The sequence below is a fragment of the Lampetra planeri genome, chromosome 3, assembly GCF_965212315.1.
Source record: "Lampetra planeri chromosome 3, kcLamPlan1.2.h2, whole genome shotgun sequence".
Classification (NCBI taxonomy): Eukaryota; Metazoa; Chordata; class Hyperoartia; order Petromyzontiformes; family Petromyzontidae; genus Lampetra; species Lampetra planeri.
In genome coordinates, this window is record NC_136109.1 from 19,977,390 (window position 1) to 19,991,963 (window position 14,574).

The window sequence follows — 14,574 nt, forward strand, 5'->3', positions numbered from 1 at the left end:
GATTTTTTCCCTTCTACGTGATTTTTACCGAAAGAACCAAGAATATAAAGTGACTTTACCGAAAGAACCAAGAATATGAATCCCTGCAGTCACGAAAGCTTTAAATAAAAAAAATAAGACACTTTGTTGAGCTGTCATTTGGGGCCAGGTCGCTTCTGAAAACTAATTAAATACCTCAGTGGGCTTTGCCTGGTAGGATGGCGATGGTTTAGTTGTATTTGTATGTTTGGGTGATTTGTTTACATTTCTGTACGTTGCACTATCATGTTTCTGTACTGTTTGTTGGTGTAACCTTCTTACCTGCCCCTATGGAACATCTGTGAAAAAGAGCTTTATAGCTTATCGGATTCCTCCAGTATAAATACATATTATGATTCTGATATGTTGTGATGGTGGTTGTTGTGGAAATGGTAGGTTTAAAAAAAGTTGCAAATCTTAGAAAAATTACTCAGAAATTACTCAAATTGCAATGTACGCCCACTGCTGGGAAAACTAGACAAGATCCTGCTGAAATAAATGACACGATACCCAGTGAGGCTTTCGTGGGTACACAAGCGTAACAATACATATATACTGCATATATCATCGTGTTTTTTATTGACAATATTGTGGTGGTTGTGGTGGTGGTTGCCAAGGTTGTGGTTTATCTAACCAAAAAAAAACACACGACACGGGTTTCAATCGAAGTCTTTTTCTTAAATAAACGTAGACGCGCAGACACTGGGACATCGGGACACAGGAACACGGAGACACGGCGACACTTTCTCTATCTCTCTCCAACGGAATCATAACATAGGCTGCCTCAAAACTGTGGTTGACACAATTTTTTAAGTCAGGGGTCATCATGTCACCAGATCATTGCGAGTCAAGTCTCGTTCTTGAATCTTTCCGTCATGAGAGTCTTCACGTATCTACGTCATTGGGTTACGAGGGAGTCACCAGGTAATTCGGTCAATAGGTCTTGATTACCTTGGTTGATTATTAGGTAATCAAGCTATTGGGTGACTGGGTCATTTATTTAAATTAGGAATGTAACACATTGATTACACGCTATTATCACGCTCACGATGATACACGTGTCACGTTGCATGTAATAGAATGGGTTATTTACCATCTATGCACAATATATACAAATTATATGCCAATGTTACAATTAGGCTAATGGAGCAATCAAGACTGTACAAACGATACAGAACAAACAAAAGACAATACGAGACGAAGAAGACGGTACAACAACAATAATAATCATAATATAAATAATAATAATACATTCTCGAACCGGACAATGAATATCAATTGGATCGTTACATGCCTATTTTAAACATAAAACGAGTGCTCGAATATTCAGCTCGTCGAATCAGGTCATGGCGCCTCCAGGTCAAGAGGTCAATGATTTGCCAGGGCATCAGGTCACCAGGTCATTCCACGTCAAGGGTTGAGAGTCCTTGAATGCCGAGGTGGCCGAAGTCTTTTCGTGGCCAGGTCGCCGGGTCGAGATGCCTCTGGGTCAATCGGTCACCGGATCTCGTGTCATCAGCTCGTGGTTCGTCCATCCTAAAGGTTTGTGGGTCCTTGAATCTGGAGGTGGCTCCCATCTTCGTATCGCAGCGTCGTCGGGGTCGTGGTGTTCCCGGCTTGTGTCGTTTGGTCACCGAGTCTCTCGTGTCATCGGGTCGAAAGGTCGTCAGGTCACTGGGGCCTGAAGGTTTGTGGGTCCTCGTTGCTTGAGGTGGCCGCGTCTTCGCATCGTCGGGTCGCCGGGTGATTGGGTTGACGGGGTCGTGGGGTCACGGGGTCAGCAGAGGGCGTTGATCTCGCCCCGCGTGCACCCCCACTTGCAGCAGACGCTGGAGAGGCCACCCGCCAGGTCCCTCTTCCGCCTGCCCCCGCCAACCCCGCCGAGGGCGCCCGGGGACCCCTGAGCCAGATCCAGACTTCGTAGCAGCCCCCCTAGGAACCCCACCGGGGACTCGGCCCCCCCCGCCGCTCCCCCCTCCCAGGGGTCCAGCGACTGTGAGCCCAGCCAAGAGTGGGGCTCCGAGAAGAGCGGGTCGCGGTCAGAGACCAGATCTGGGGAGATGGGGGGTAAGGGAAGAGTCGGGGGGAGGGTTCAGGGAATGATTAGGGGTTATGGTATAAGGGTGTGGGTTCGAGATAGCGTTAGGAATAGGGGAAGTAAGGTTAGAGGCTAGGTGTTAATGCAAATGGTTATTTGGTAAGGTGAAGGGTATAAAGGGGGGAGCAGGCGCAGTGCCTCACATGGGCAGAATGCGCGACTGCTCTGAACTCCGAGCAGCTCGTGGTGCCCTGGGTGCAGAGCTCATGGCGCCCTGGGCGCAGAGCTCAGGGCAGTGCGGCGACACGTCGGCGGCGTCTATCCGCTTAGAATCTAGATCCGGGCGGAATCGAGATAGTTATCTTCAAGATTTGAATCCGGTTGAATAATGAACTATCTCCTTTCTCTGTCACTGCTGAATACATTTCTAGCACCGCGACTGAGTTCGGGGTACAACACCAATCTGCGTTTTATAACCAGAGAGCACTCTTGCATTGGAAGGTGAACAGGTACAAACCGTTGTGTAGGTTGATGATCATGATGTTGATGGTTGGTGGTAGTGGTGGTAATAATGATGATTGGTGAACAAATGTGAGTGAACGCACAGGTGAGTGAGGGAACAAGGAGGAAAGTGAATTGACGCACACGTGGGTGAATGAATACAGATGAGGAGTGAACACACTATGCATGTATTAACACAGAGGTGAATGAGAGAATGGACGCACAGTTCAAGTTCAAGTTCATTTATTAGGTATAGCCCTGTGGGCCATTCGACTATTGAATCGGGTGCAACCGCAACAAACAAAAAACAAAAACATGAACAAGAATACATCTTATAGTGACTATTTGCAAACAGAAAATCCAAGAAAAGACAGCAAAATATTGCAGAAAAAACACCGTACACCAACGCTGTAAGTGAGTGACAAACAGGAGGTGAATGAGTGAACACAGGTAAGTGACTTGTCACATAGGTGAGCGAATTAATGCACAGATGAGTGAATGGACAGAGGTGAGTGAACACAGATTGGTGAACGCAAAGGTGGGTGAGTGAATGAACACGCGGGTGAGTGACGCGTGAGGGAGTGTGAACACGCAAGTGGGTGAATTAACGCGTCGTAGTTCAAGTTCATTTATTAGGTACAGCCCTGTGAGCCATTCGGCTCTTGAATCGGGTGCAACCGCAACAAACAAAAAACAAAAACACCAACAAAAAGCATCTTAAAGTGAATATGTGACTGAGTGCAAACAGAAAATCCAAGAAAGACAGCAAAATATTGCAGAAAAAGCACCGTACGCCAACACTGTGTGCAAAAATCCCAGTGGGATGCAAGTCAAGTAGAGGGAATGAATATCGAGATGAGTAAGTGAGCACAGGTGAATGATCTTCTTGGTTCTTTCGGTAAAGTCACGTAGAAGGGAAATAATAAAATAATACAAATAAAACATAATAAAATACAATTCTCACGACGTTTCGGCCACAACGCAAGCAGCCGTCCTCAGGTGAAGAACAGGGCTGTCGGAAAGACAGACAGCGTCTGACGCTGTCTTTCCGACAGCCCTGTTCTTCACCTGAGGATGGTTGTGACCGAAACGTCGTGAGAATTGTATTTTATTATGTTTTATTTGTATTATTTTATTATTTCCCTTCTACGTGACTTTACCGAAAGAACCAAGAAGATGAATCCCTGCAGTCACGAAAGCTTTAAATCGAAACAGGTGAATGAATAAAGAGGTGTGTGAACCCAAAGTTGAGTAGGTGAACACACAGGTGGATGAATGGGTGCACACACAGGTGAGTGAACACACGTGAGTTAGACAAGACGTGGGTGAGTGATCACACAGGTGAGGGGACACACTTGATTGAGTGAATATATAGAGATGAGTGAACATACAGCTGAGTTAACACTCACGTGAGTGAACACACGAGAGGCAGTGAACACAGGTGAGGAATGGAACACATGTGAGCGAATTAATACAGAGGTGAGTGAATGAACACACAGGTGAGCGAATGAACACACAGGTGATGGAACACACGGGTGAGTGAATGAACACACGGGTGAGTGAATGAACACACGGGTGAGTGAATGAACACACGGGGGAGTGAATGAACACACGGGGGAGTGAATGAACACACGGGGGAGTGAATGAACACACGGGGGAGTGAATGAACACACGGGTGAGTGAATGAACACACGGGTGAGTGAATGAACACACGGGTGAGTGAATGAACACACGGGTGAGTGAATGAACACACGGGTGAGTGAATGAACACACGGGTGAGTGAATGAACACACGGGTGAGTGAATGAACACACGGGTGAGTGAATGAACACACAGGTGATGGAACACACGGGTGAGTGAATGAACACACAGGTGAGTGTACACATGCTTCACACACCCCCCCCCACAACTCACCGACTACCGCCGCCTCCCCGGCACCTCCGAGCCCCCCACCACCGCCTCGCTTCCACCGGGACCCCCCGCAGGCGAAGATGACCGCGCGAATGAACTCGCGTCCGCAAAGCTTCACGCCGCCGCGGGGGGCGGACCCGCCTCCCGCGGCGAAGGCGGCGGGGGCCGCCCCCATGAGGAGAGCGGCGGGCCCCCCCCCCAGCCCCGGGCCCCCCCGTGGCCCCCGCGGCCCCCCACCGCGAGGCGAGGAGCGCGAAGAGCAGCGGCGCGATGAGCGCGAGGCGAGGACGCACGTGCGCGGCGCGGTGCATCATGGGTAACACGTGTGTGTGTAGACACAGACAAAGGTTGCCCCCCCCACCACCGTGTAGCCTAAACAGACTGTTGGGGCAAGTGCTGTTAGCGAGCACCTGTGAAGGCCGGCACGGCACACGAGGTGTGTGTGTGTGAGTTTATGTCGGTGTTTTTGAATGTACGTATGTGAGTATGTATGACTTTATGGGTGGGTGAGTGTGTATGAGTGAACACAGGTGAGTGAGTGTATTTGTATGTGTGCGTGTTATTGTCTATGTGTGTGTCTGTGTACAAAGTGCGTCTCGTTAACTCGCTCTCTCTCTCTGACTCGCACAGGTACGCGTGCACACACACGACTGTGTGACCGTTAGTGGAGACTCATACACATGGGCGTGCACACACACACACAGGTGCACACACACAGGTGCACACAGCGCAGACACCTATTTGACGCTGTAGAGAGGAGAGTGGCGACCGTGGTGATGGGAGGTGGGGGGGAGATTGGAGAGACAGAGAGACAGACTCGGGGAGACACGGGGATGATGAGTCTTGCAGAATGCGAGAGACGGGGAGAAGCGTCCAACTTTTATAGGCGAAGGGAGGCGGAGCGAGCGTGTCTGTGAGTGTGTGTGCGTGTCTGTCTGTGTGTGTGTGCCTGCGTACGCGTGTGTGCGTGTGCGTATGAGGAGTGTGGGGAGCGGTGGTGTAGCGGTTAGCGCGCTGCGCTATGAACCTGTCAATCCCAGTTCGATTCCCGCTTACGGCCAACACCGGTGACGATTATCTGAACCGGTCCTGGGTCTCCCCTAAGTCGACTCAGCCTCAAATGAGTACCTGGTGCGGTGTGTAAACATCGCGGGAGACAAAGGCGGCCGGGTGTGGTGCTGATCATCCACTCCCCCTCGTGTTCCGTGCCGGCCTTCAAAGGTGCTACCCGCTAACAGCACTTGCCCCAACAGTCTGTTAAGCCTACACGGGGGATCTTTGTCTTGAACCTAACATGCATTGTATACACATGGCCTCATTTTAAGTGAGGATGTTAATTTTGATAACGTTCTAGAATAGCTAGAAATGTAGGCACACATGTAGTCGAGTGTATCGTATAAGTAGACAAAATAATACTGCATATAAACGTATAAATGTTCGATTTTGGGACCTCCAAAACCTGAGGGGCTATTTTTCACGTTTTAGATTTCAAATCTCTAGGTGCAGAGTATTTAAATCTAGATTTTTCTTTCCACCGTATACATTTTAGTGGGAGTGCAATATTTTATTGAACTCTTGACGTTTTTGCAGCTTGGTGTACGAGAGATGGTGTGTGGATGTTTGGACGGGGTAACAATAGTACATTTACATAAGACACCAGACTTGCGATAGGGAGCTCCACTCTTCGAAGACTGCCTGGAACAGTAAGACGCTAAAGCCGATAAAAAGCGGGTAGTCTGTTTCTCTTAGACAACGACACGATACGTGTGTACATACGAGTTTCCATGTGTGTGTGTCTATACTGGGGTGGTTAGAATAGTTGTTTATGCATCACCAGTAACGACATGGAGATTTAAAAAAAACGTTATACAAATGGTTACCGGTTTGCCGCATGCAACATACAGCAACGTCTAGTAATAAACATAACAGTGTTGCAATTTTAACTGATTAAATATGGAGCTGCCAAAGTTGTGGATTTGTTAACACACTGGCTCGAGCAATCCAGAGGTCGCAGGGTCCTCGCTTAACGCGTGTTCACACAACGCGCTTTCACTATAACGTGGTTCTTCCATTTGGGGACACTTCAAACACAACGTGGAACGCGGCCGTTATATAACGCGGACTGCGCCTCGTTATAACGCGGGTTCAAAGCAGTAACCGACGACGAACTACTTTCTTGAGCTGCACGGCTGAGCCGTAACGATACAGTAACGCGGCGGCGTACCCTCAGTTATTTGTCTCACTGTGTGTGCATAGTACATCGCATCTCGCCAAACTTTATCGTTACATTGTGTATGGGTAAATAGTTTTTTGCTTAACGCGTTTCTCGCTAAACGCGGCACTTTGCAACGAGACATTACTGTTAACTGCTAACATTGCACAGGTTCCTGGCTTTTGGAACCGGTATTCCATTCTGAAAACGGTTCCTGACTTACCGGCTTATCCTTAAGCGAGACGATTACGTATGCAAGTGAGTTGGTATTACTCCTGCGTTGGCAGTGGTGTCAACGCCAAATCTCGGCCACGGCAAAGATGATTGGCAAGCGATATCTTGACCAGAATTGTCCACCCCTTCACAAACCCACACTGACCAGCGTGATTAAGTATCGTCAAACAATCCCCTTGACTGACGCCGTGGGGATGCCTTCATCCAGCAGTGGATTGACAGACAGCTGACATAAGACGCACATACGCACACACTCACACACTCGTTAACAGCACTTACCCCAACAGGCTGAGTCGGCTACACGGGGGATCTTTGTCTTATGTACTTTTGTGTACATTAGTGTGTGTGTCTGGTGCATATATGGGGTAGCGATAGAGTAGGGGTTAGCGCGTTGTGCTACGAACCGAGTTCGAATGGTGTTGGCCGCTCACTGCCAACACCAGTGACAATTATTTGAACCGGTCCTGGGCCTCCCCTAGGGCAGCACAGCCTCAAATGAGTACCTGGTGCAGGGTGTAAACATCGCCACGAGGGAGACAAAGACGTCCGGGCGTGGTGTTGACCACTCACCCCTTCGTGTGCTGCTCCAGCCTTCGTAGGAGCTGACTAACAGGACCCTGTTTGGGGTTAAGGGCTGAGAGAGAGGGGATATTTGTCTTTGTCTTATTTGGTGCATATGTGACCTCTGACGTCAACAATCATAATCCATGTAGGTGAGGTTGGACGAAGTGGGAGAGGGGTATGGGGGGGTTAGCCCCCACCCTCCTAATCGATGTGGAGTGAGGCATCTGGATCTGTGCGTGGCCTTTGATAAAAGCCATTAGAGAGAGAAAGTCCAACCGGAGCTGACCAAACAACTCCACGCGCGAGGCGCGGAACACGAGAAATGTCACGGCGAGTGGTGCGAGACACGCGTCATCTCCATCACCACCACCATCATCACCGCCACCACCACCATCATCAACATCACCACCGACATCACCGTCATTATCATCACCACCACCACCAACAACATTATCATCGTCAGCTACAGCAGCATTTTTCAACACCACCATCACCATCAGCGTCATCATTGTTGTCGTCATTATTATCTCCAACATCGGCATCATCTTAATCAGCACCAGCAACTCCAATTCCATCATCATCTTCACCGTTGACACCTTCATCATAAGCAGCAGCAGCATCATCAGAAGAATTATCAACAGCAATACTATCATCACCATTCCCACCATCATTATCAGCAGCAGGATCTGCAACAGCATCTTCATGAATAACAGTAGCATATCCAACACCACCTTCATCATCATCACTAAACTACTACAATCTCCACTACCAACATCACCACCACCAATTTAACCATCAACACCATCACCACCACTACCTTCACTATAATCTTCACCATCATCCCTTTCGCCATCATAATTGTAATCATCACCATAAAAACCAACACCATCAACATTACCACTACCATCGCCACCCAAGACAAAGATCTCCCGTGTAGCCTCTAACAGACTGTTGGGGCAAGTGCTGTTAGAGAGCACCTATTGCCGCTACCACAACCATCACCGCTGTAATTATTTTCACTTCATATGCCGATGCCCCGTGGCAGGGCAGGACTTCCTGAACAAATAAACAGAGGTAATACCAGACAAATATCACTAAATACCACTCGATACCACTCAATATCTTTGCTCGCTTCCATACAACACCATCACCAATACACACACATATACACACCGGGTCACCCAATCACGGTGGCTAGGAGATGTTTACTACCTCGCCTGGTATACAGGAGGTCGTGGGTTTCGATCCCGACTCTGACGCCTGTATATTTGGAGTATGTAGAGTCTCTCTCCCCGTGGTCGCGTGGATTTTCCTCCGGGTCCTCCGGTTTTTCTCTCCATATTTAGAAATAACACGCGTTTAGAGTATTTGGCTGTTGTACATTTCCACATGATAAGCCACTTCGTTGAGCTATCATATGTGGCCAGGTCGCTTCTGAAAAATCGCTATATAGTTCAGTGCGCCTTATGTAGTAAAATAAAAAAAAATTGTTTAGTTTTTAATTCCTGCTCACGGCCAACATCAGTGACCACGATACGACCCGGCCCTGTCCCTCCTCTCTCTCCGTGCCGCCGTATTTCGAGGTTTTCGTTGTTTTGTTCTCTGAGATTTGTGCCTGCACTGCGGTGACGTCAACATTTATCGTGTCAACATTTAACAAATGATCCAATCCGTGTTAAATGACAAGAAAACACCATCGTAAGATAAAATAAAATAGTACAGGCCGTGCAGTCAACCATACGGTTCAAACAATACACGGACACGTGTACAAAAAAAAAGAAAACTCATCCTCTGCGCATCAGGCAACAAAAACCATCAACGGTTCCTAGTGAACTGCTTTGCGGTCCTCTGCAAGAGCTGCATTCGTACGAATGAGTGGAACCCTCTGCAATGAGGATTGTCAACTCCAGCCGATGTCGCTCACGTGGAGAGGCTGCTTTGGATAACGAAGCGTGAAAGGTAAGATGATGAATCACACTCGAGCCTCGTTGGCCAAATCACCGCCACATGAAGGGGATTCGATTGTTGTCTCGCATCATCGCCGATTCTACTCGGATTGATCTTCACGAGCCAGAGAGAAGTGATCAACGTACATGGTCCAGAAGAGAAATCGGTGTGAGACTAAGGTTGCACAGACTTTAGTCGTCCCGATGTATTTATACGGCTAAGACGAGGTAATCACGCGATGACCCACTCACTGATATTACACTGGCTGTTATTGGCCCCAGAAACAAATGGGAACCAGCTACGTGATGCCATCTCGGGTGGTACCGACAAGTGAACGATCTGCTGTGTGGGTTCGTGAACTCACGAATGTCAATGCTGTACCCCGGTTCCTCCAGTCCGGAGCAAAAAAAAGTCCCAACCTTTAGAGGTAGCGAGGATGACCCACGCCTTTAGAGGCCACAGGCGCCAAAATGTGTTTTGCGCGTCGCCTCTGAGAGTAACCATGTGTGTGGGTGGTGGCCCTGAGACTTGGCCACATTTGGGATTCCATCTTAAGCGGACCTCTGAGAGAATCTCGGTGCATCAGGCGACGAGGCTGTGAAGGAGACCCCCGTGCTGCTGCTGCTGCATGGCTACAGGGAGAGGGTGGCCGTGGATCGTCAGACTGCGCGAACAAATGTTGATGTTGACAGATGTATTCTGATTAGGTTCCTGGATTTTTCTGTTTGCGCATAGCCACTTTAAGATGTTTTCTTGTTCATGTTTTTGTTTTTTTGTTTTGTTGCGGTTGCACCCGATTCAATAGCCGAATGGCTCACAGGGTTATACCAAATAAACTGAAACTGTCTTATTGGAACACCCTCGTGTATTTAGAGTTTGTTCTCCTATAACGCAATTTCTCAACATGTTATGGAGAAATCGCGTGAAAATAAATGATATAGGGTAAAGCAGAGTCCTGGGTAACACGTGGGATGCGTATGCACGCTGAATACAAACCGAGGAGCCTGGGCAGCATCTCGAAGCATCCAGCAGCATCCCGCCTTGTGTGACGCTCCGCCGAGGCAGCCGTAACAACCGCTTGTTCTTACACGCGCGACGTAGATCTGTTCACTCAGTCGCGTTATATCCAATTCGTATCCGCGTTATAAAAAAACGTGTTCCCTAATACATTCATCACGTTATGTCCAATTCGCGTTATGAAAACAGGCATTGTAGAAGAACAGACTGTATAAATAAATGATGGTTCGCAGGAACTTTATCCTGCACTCACTGCTGGATGAAGGCCTCCCTCCCCACGTGGTATCAGTCATGGGGTTTGACCATACTTCTCCAGACCGGTCACTGCGGTTTGGTGAAGAAGATGGCGCCGGGTTCGTTTATATCCAGTATATCACTCACAACTTTCTCTCAGCCGTATCCGGGAATGTAATGATGATCACCGAGTTCGTAGTTCACTGCACTAAGCACTGCACCACCGCTCTCCCGTCGCATATGAAGTACGTGTAAATGTGTGTGCTAATTCCACATTCCCATGCCGGATGCCAGTATCACCCATAGAACGACCGCTGTTGAGTTCCCAAAAAGTGGAGCTGCTCGTTTTATCGACCGCAGAGGATTGACGATGATGATGCGCGTTCATCATGGTACTGGTTGTTATCGATGATAGTACAGGACCAACACTGATTATGCGACTAATGATGGCGAGGCTGCTGATCATGTGATGATACTCGTGGTGATGTTGCTTTTGATGATAGTGATGATGACGTCATTGATCAAGACGATGCTGCTGCTGATGATTCCTCTCTGCTGATTATGATTATGCTGCTGCTGATGATGATGCTGCTGCTGATTATGATGCTGCTGCTGCTGCTGATGATGATTTATGATGAACCGAGTCGCAGGTATTCACTGTCAGTCGCGAGCCCCTCGCGTCGGCGTCACCGCGACCATGCAGACTCTTTTCGAAATCCAGTAATGGCCATTCCACATTCCTATGGTGGGGGCGGGCAGCGGGGGGGGGGCATTCTCTTCACATTACAACCACCAACAAAATGTATATATGTTGAACTTCTTTCGCATCGTACGCAACCAGCGGCGCTAATCCGAGGTGCGGGGACAAGACAACAAAATCGCATTCATGAAGTGACAGCATCCTTCATCATAAACTAACCCAACACATTCGTCAACAACACTGTGGCCAATAACACTTCGAAGGAAAAACATATATACAATAATAATTTACATTTGTAAGGCGCATTTCATCCCAGGATCCCAATGCGCCATGTAGGGAAAGGAGAAACTAAGACAGGACCAGCAGCGTACACGTCCAAAACTATGTGGGAAATACCATTTTAGAGAGAGGTGCGTTTCCAGGGCAGATTTAAAATAGCACTAAAGATGATGCTTGTTTCATTATTAATCAGAGGCAACGCGTTCCATAGTCTAGGAAACGTTTCGGGCAATGGCCCTGGATCATTTGCTTGAAGGTGCAGGTATTCAAGCATCGAGATCTCACTCTCTCTCCATGGTGACATGTGTCGCGCAGAGACGGCGTCTCTCGTACGTGCGAGCAATTTCGCTGACGCGTTTGTTATGGATTTAATTGACTTTAATTGCGTGGTTGAGGCTCGCCGTTTCACTGATGTTGTTCTAATTATTGCTAATGAGAGCTTAAACAATACCGCCCGAGATGAATCCCACGTGGGTTACGTCACGGCATTCACTCTCCGCTCACCGCTTATTCACCCACACGCCCGTTCGTTATCTCCAACTCACTCACCACTTCCCTGTATGTATACTCATTCACTCGCTCACTTGGCCACTTTATTCAGCCACGTACCCACCCACTAACTCACATGGTTTCTCACTCACCCACTCATTCACTCACCGCTTATTCACCCACAGACCCGTTCATAATCTCCAACTCACTCACCCACTACTTCCCTGTACACTCATTCACTCGCTCACTTTTCTCTCACTCGGCCACTTTATTCAGCCATGTACCCACCCACTAACTCACATGGTTTCTCACTCACCCACTCATTCACTCACCGCTTATTCACCCACACACCTATTCATAATCTCCAACTCACTCACCCACTACTTCCCTGTACACTCATTCACTCGCTCACTTTTCTCTCACTCGGCCACTTTATTCAGCCACGTACCCACCCACTAACTCACATGGTTTCTCACTCGCCCACTCATTCAATCTCACACTCACCACGCACTCAAGTCACTAGCACATTCATTATCTCGTTTATCCGTCCACCAACTCAATAATTTTACACTCACGGACTCATTCACTCACACACTCACTCATTCACACAGCCTCCAACCCAGTCGCTCTCTTAACCCAATCACCGACTCATTCACTCACACACTCATTCACTCACACAGCCTCCAACCCAGTCGCTCTCTTAACACAATCACCGACTCATTCACTCACACACTCACTCATTCACACAGTCACTAACCCAGTCACTCTCTCAATCCACTCAGACTCATTCACTCACACACTCACTCACACAATCACGAACCAATTCGCTCTCTCAATCACTCATCCCCCCACTCATTCACTGCTCAAAGATAGTTCCTATCGCCTTAACATACTGTTGGGGAAAGCGTTGCGAGCGAGTACCTACTGTAACTCACCAATATTTTTTTCAATCCCTCACCACTTATTCACTTACCTACGAATAAAGACAGTGCTGATGAAAGCTATGATGATGATGGGGGAGGAGTTCATAACCAGGGTGATGTTGATGATGGCGGCATTGATGTGGATAATGACGTTGACGGTGAAGATGATGCCCTTCACAATGATGGCTCGATGGTCACCACTACAGGGGAAACAAAGGCGGTCGGTACGACGACGGTTCCCATTTACGGCTAACTACCATCACACCGACCCTCACCCATTATTTCTCGAATGTTCAGCACTTTCCAATGCACCCTGCTGGATGATGAAAGCCACCTCACACCGTGTCGGTCGTGTTGGGTGTTTAACCAAACTACAGCACGCTGGGCATCGGTGAAATCGAGCTTCATAGCTCATCGGGTTGCTCCAGCATGAAGAAAGATTCTGATTCTGGTCAGGGCGAGGTTGGTGCAATTCGAGGCTCAGGGTCAATTCAGATGATATCACTCGCCAGTGAAGGAGGAATCCGATGAGCTATAAAGCTCCTTCTAGGCAGGTGTCCAGTCTTGGAGGGTCGGAACTGAAGTTAACGCAGTGCAGTCACCACTATGCCACCACTCACTCCACTCGTAATACCGTTCAATTTCCTGCCCTTTCTAAATCCACTGCTGGATAAATACCCCCCCCCCCCTTGAGTCGCATCGGTCGTGGACGTTGTCTCAAGTTCATCATGAATTTAGGGGCGCGGATCCGGTTTCACATTTCAGACGCGACTCAGCAGTGACGTCAGCCCTGGCTGGGAATCCAACTCCGAGCATCGGGCTCGTAGCGCAGTGCGGCCAACCCACCCCACCCACTGAATGTGAAATTGACCACCTCAATGTGAAATGTAGTTGGTGCTCTGCATCTGCATGAGCCATGCGAAAGAAGAAGACCCCACCCCGTCGGTTCATAGCTTTTAAATTTGCAGCACATTCTCGGTCCACCGCTGGATGGAGGTTTGTCCACTCGGTTATGGAAGTTGTTTGACCAAACTTCCCCACTCTGACCTGTGCGGGAACTGGTTAAATCGGGGGAACGGGGGGTCAGTACCGGTTTAGATTTCAGATATCATTGGCCACCGATGTTACAGCCGTGGAGCCGGGGAATCGAACTCGATGCTGCTCCGCACTTAGCCACCGCTCCACCTCGCAAAGCCCCGACCACCGTCATTAACAGAGTCTCGCAAACAGCGTCTCGGCTCGTCTCGGCTCGGCTCGCGTGACATTTGTGGTGAGAAGGTCGCGGCTGGAGGCGCGGATAGGACGCGGGGAATGAGGTGGGGGGGGGGCTCGAATTAAACCGCGCGGCGCCCTGACCCCTGAGCCGATTAGAGGCGCGGCGGCGCGCGGAGCCTCAACATCGACAACGCCAAACACCAAACATCCTGCCGTCACCGCCGCCTCTTACATCACCGTCCACCACCACCAACCATCAACACCATCACCGCCGCCTCTTACAACACCGTCCA

At 48.9% G+C, this 14,574-nt stretch overlaps 1 protein-coding gene across 1 annotated transcript; it reads right to left on the bottom strand.

The window, feature by feature from the left end:
* Nucleotides 1-569: 569 nt before the first annotated feature.
* LOC144734723 (relaxin-3-like) lies at nt 570-4,642 on the bottom strand. Its single transcript, XM_078617064.1, has 2 exons — nt 4,471-4,642; nt 570-2,070 (listed from the first exon to the last, which is right to left on the bottom strand). Exons 1-2 carry the CDS (start codon nt 4,640-4,642, stop codon nt 1,796-1,798), a joined length of 447 nt encoding a protein of 148 aa, XP_078473190.1. The 3' UTR covers nt 570-1,795.
* Between the last annotated feature and the right edge of the window lie 9,932 nt (nt 4,643-14,574).

Excerpts from the sequence above, each read along its gene's own strand:
- LOC144734723 (XM_078617064.1), bottom strand. The coding sequence starts at position 4,642 with ATGGGGGCGGCCCCCGCCGCCTTCGCCGCGGGAGGCGGGTCCGCCCCC. Across the intron at positions 2,071-4,470 it reads CGGGGAGGCGGCGGTAGTCG|ATCTGGTCTCTGACCGCGAC; the intron begins GTGAGTTGTGGG and ends CCATCTCCCCAG.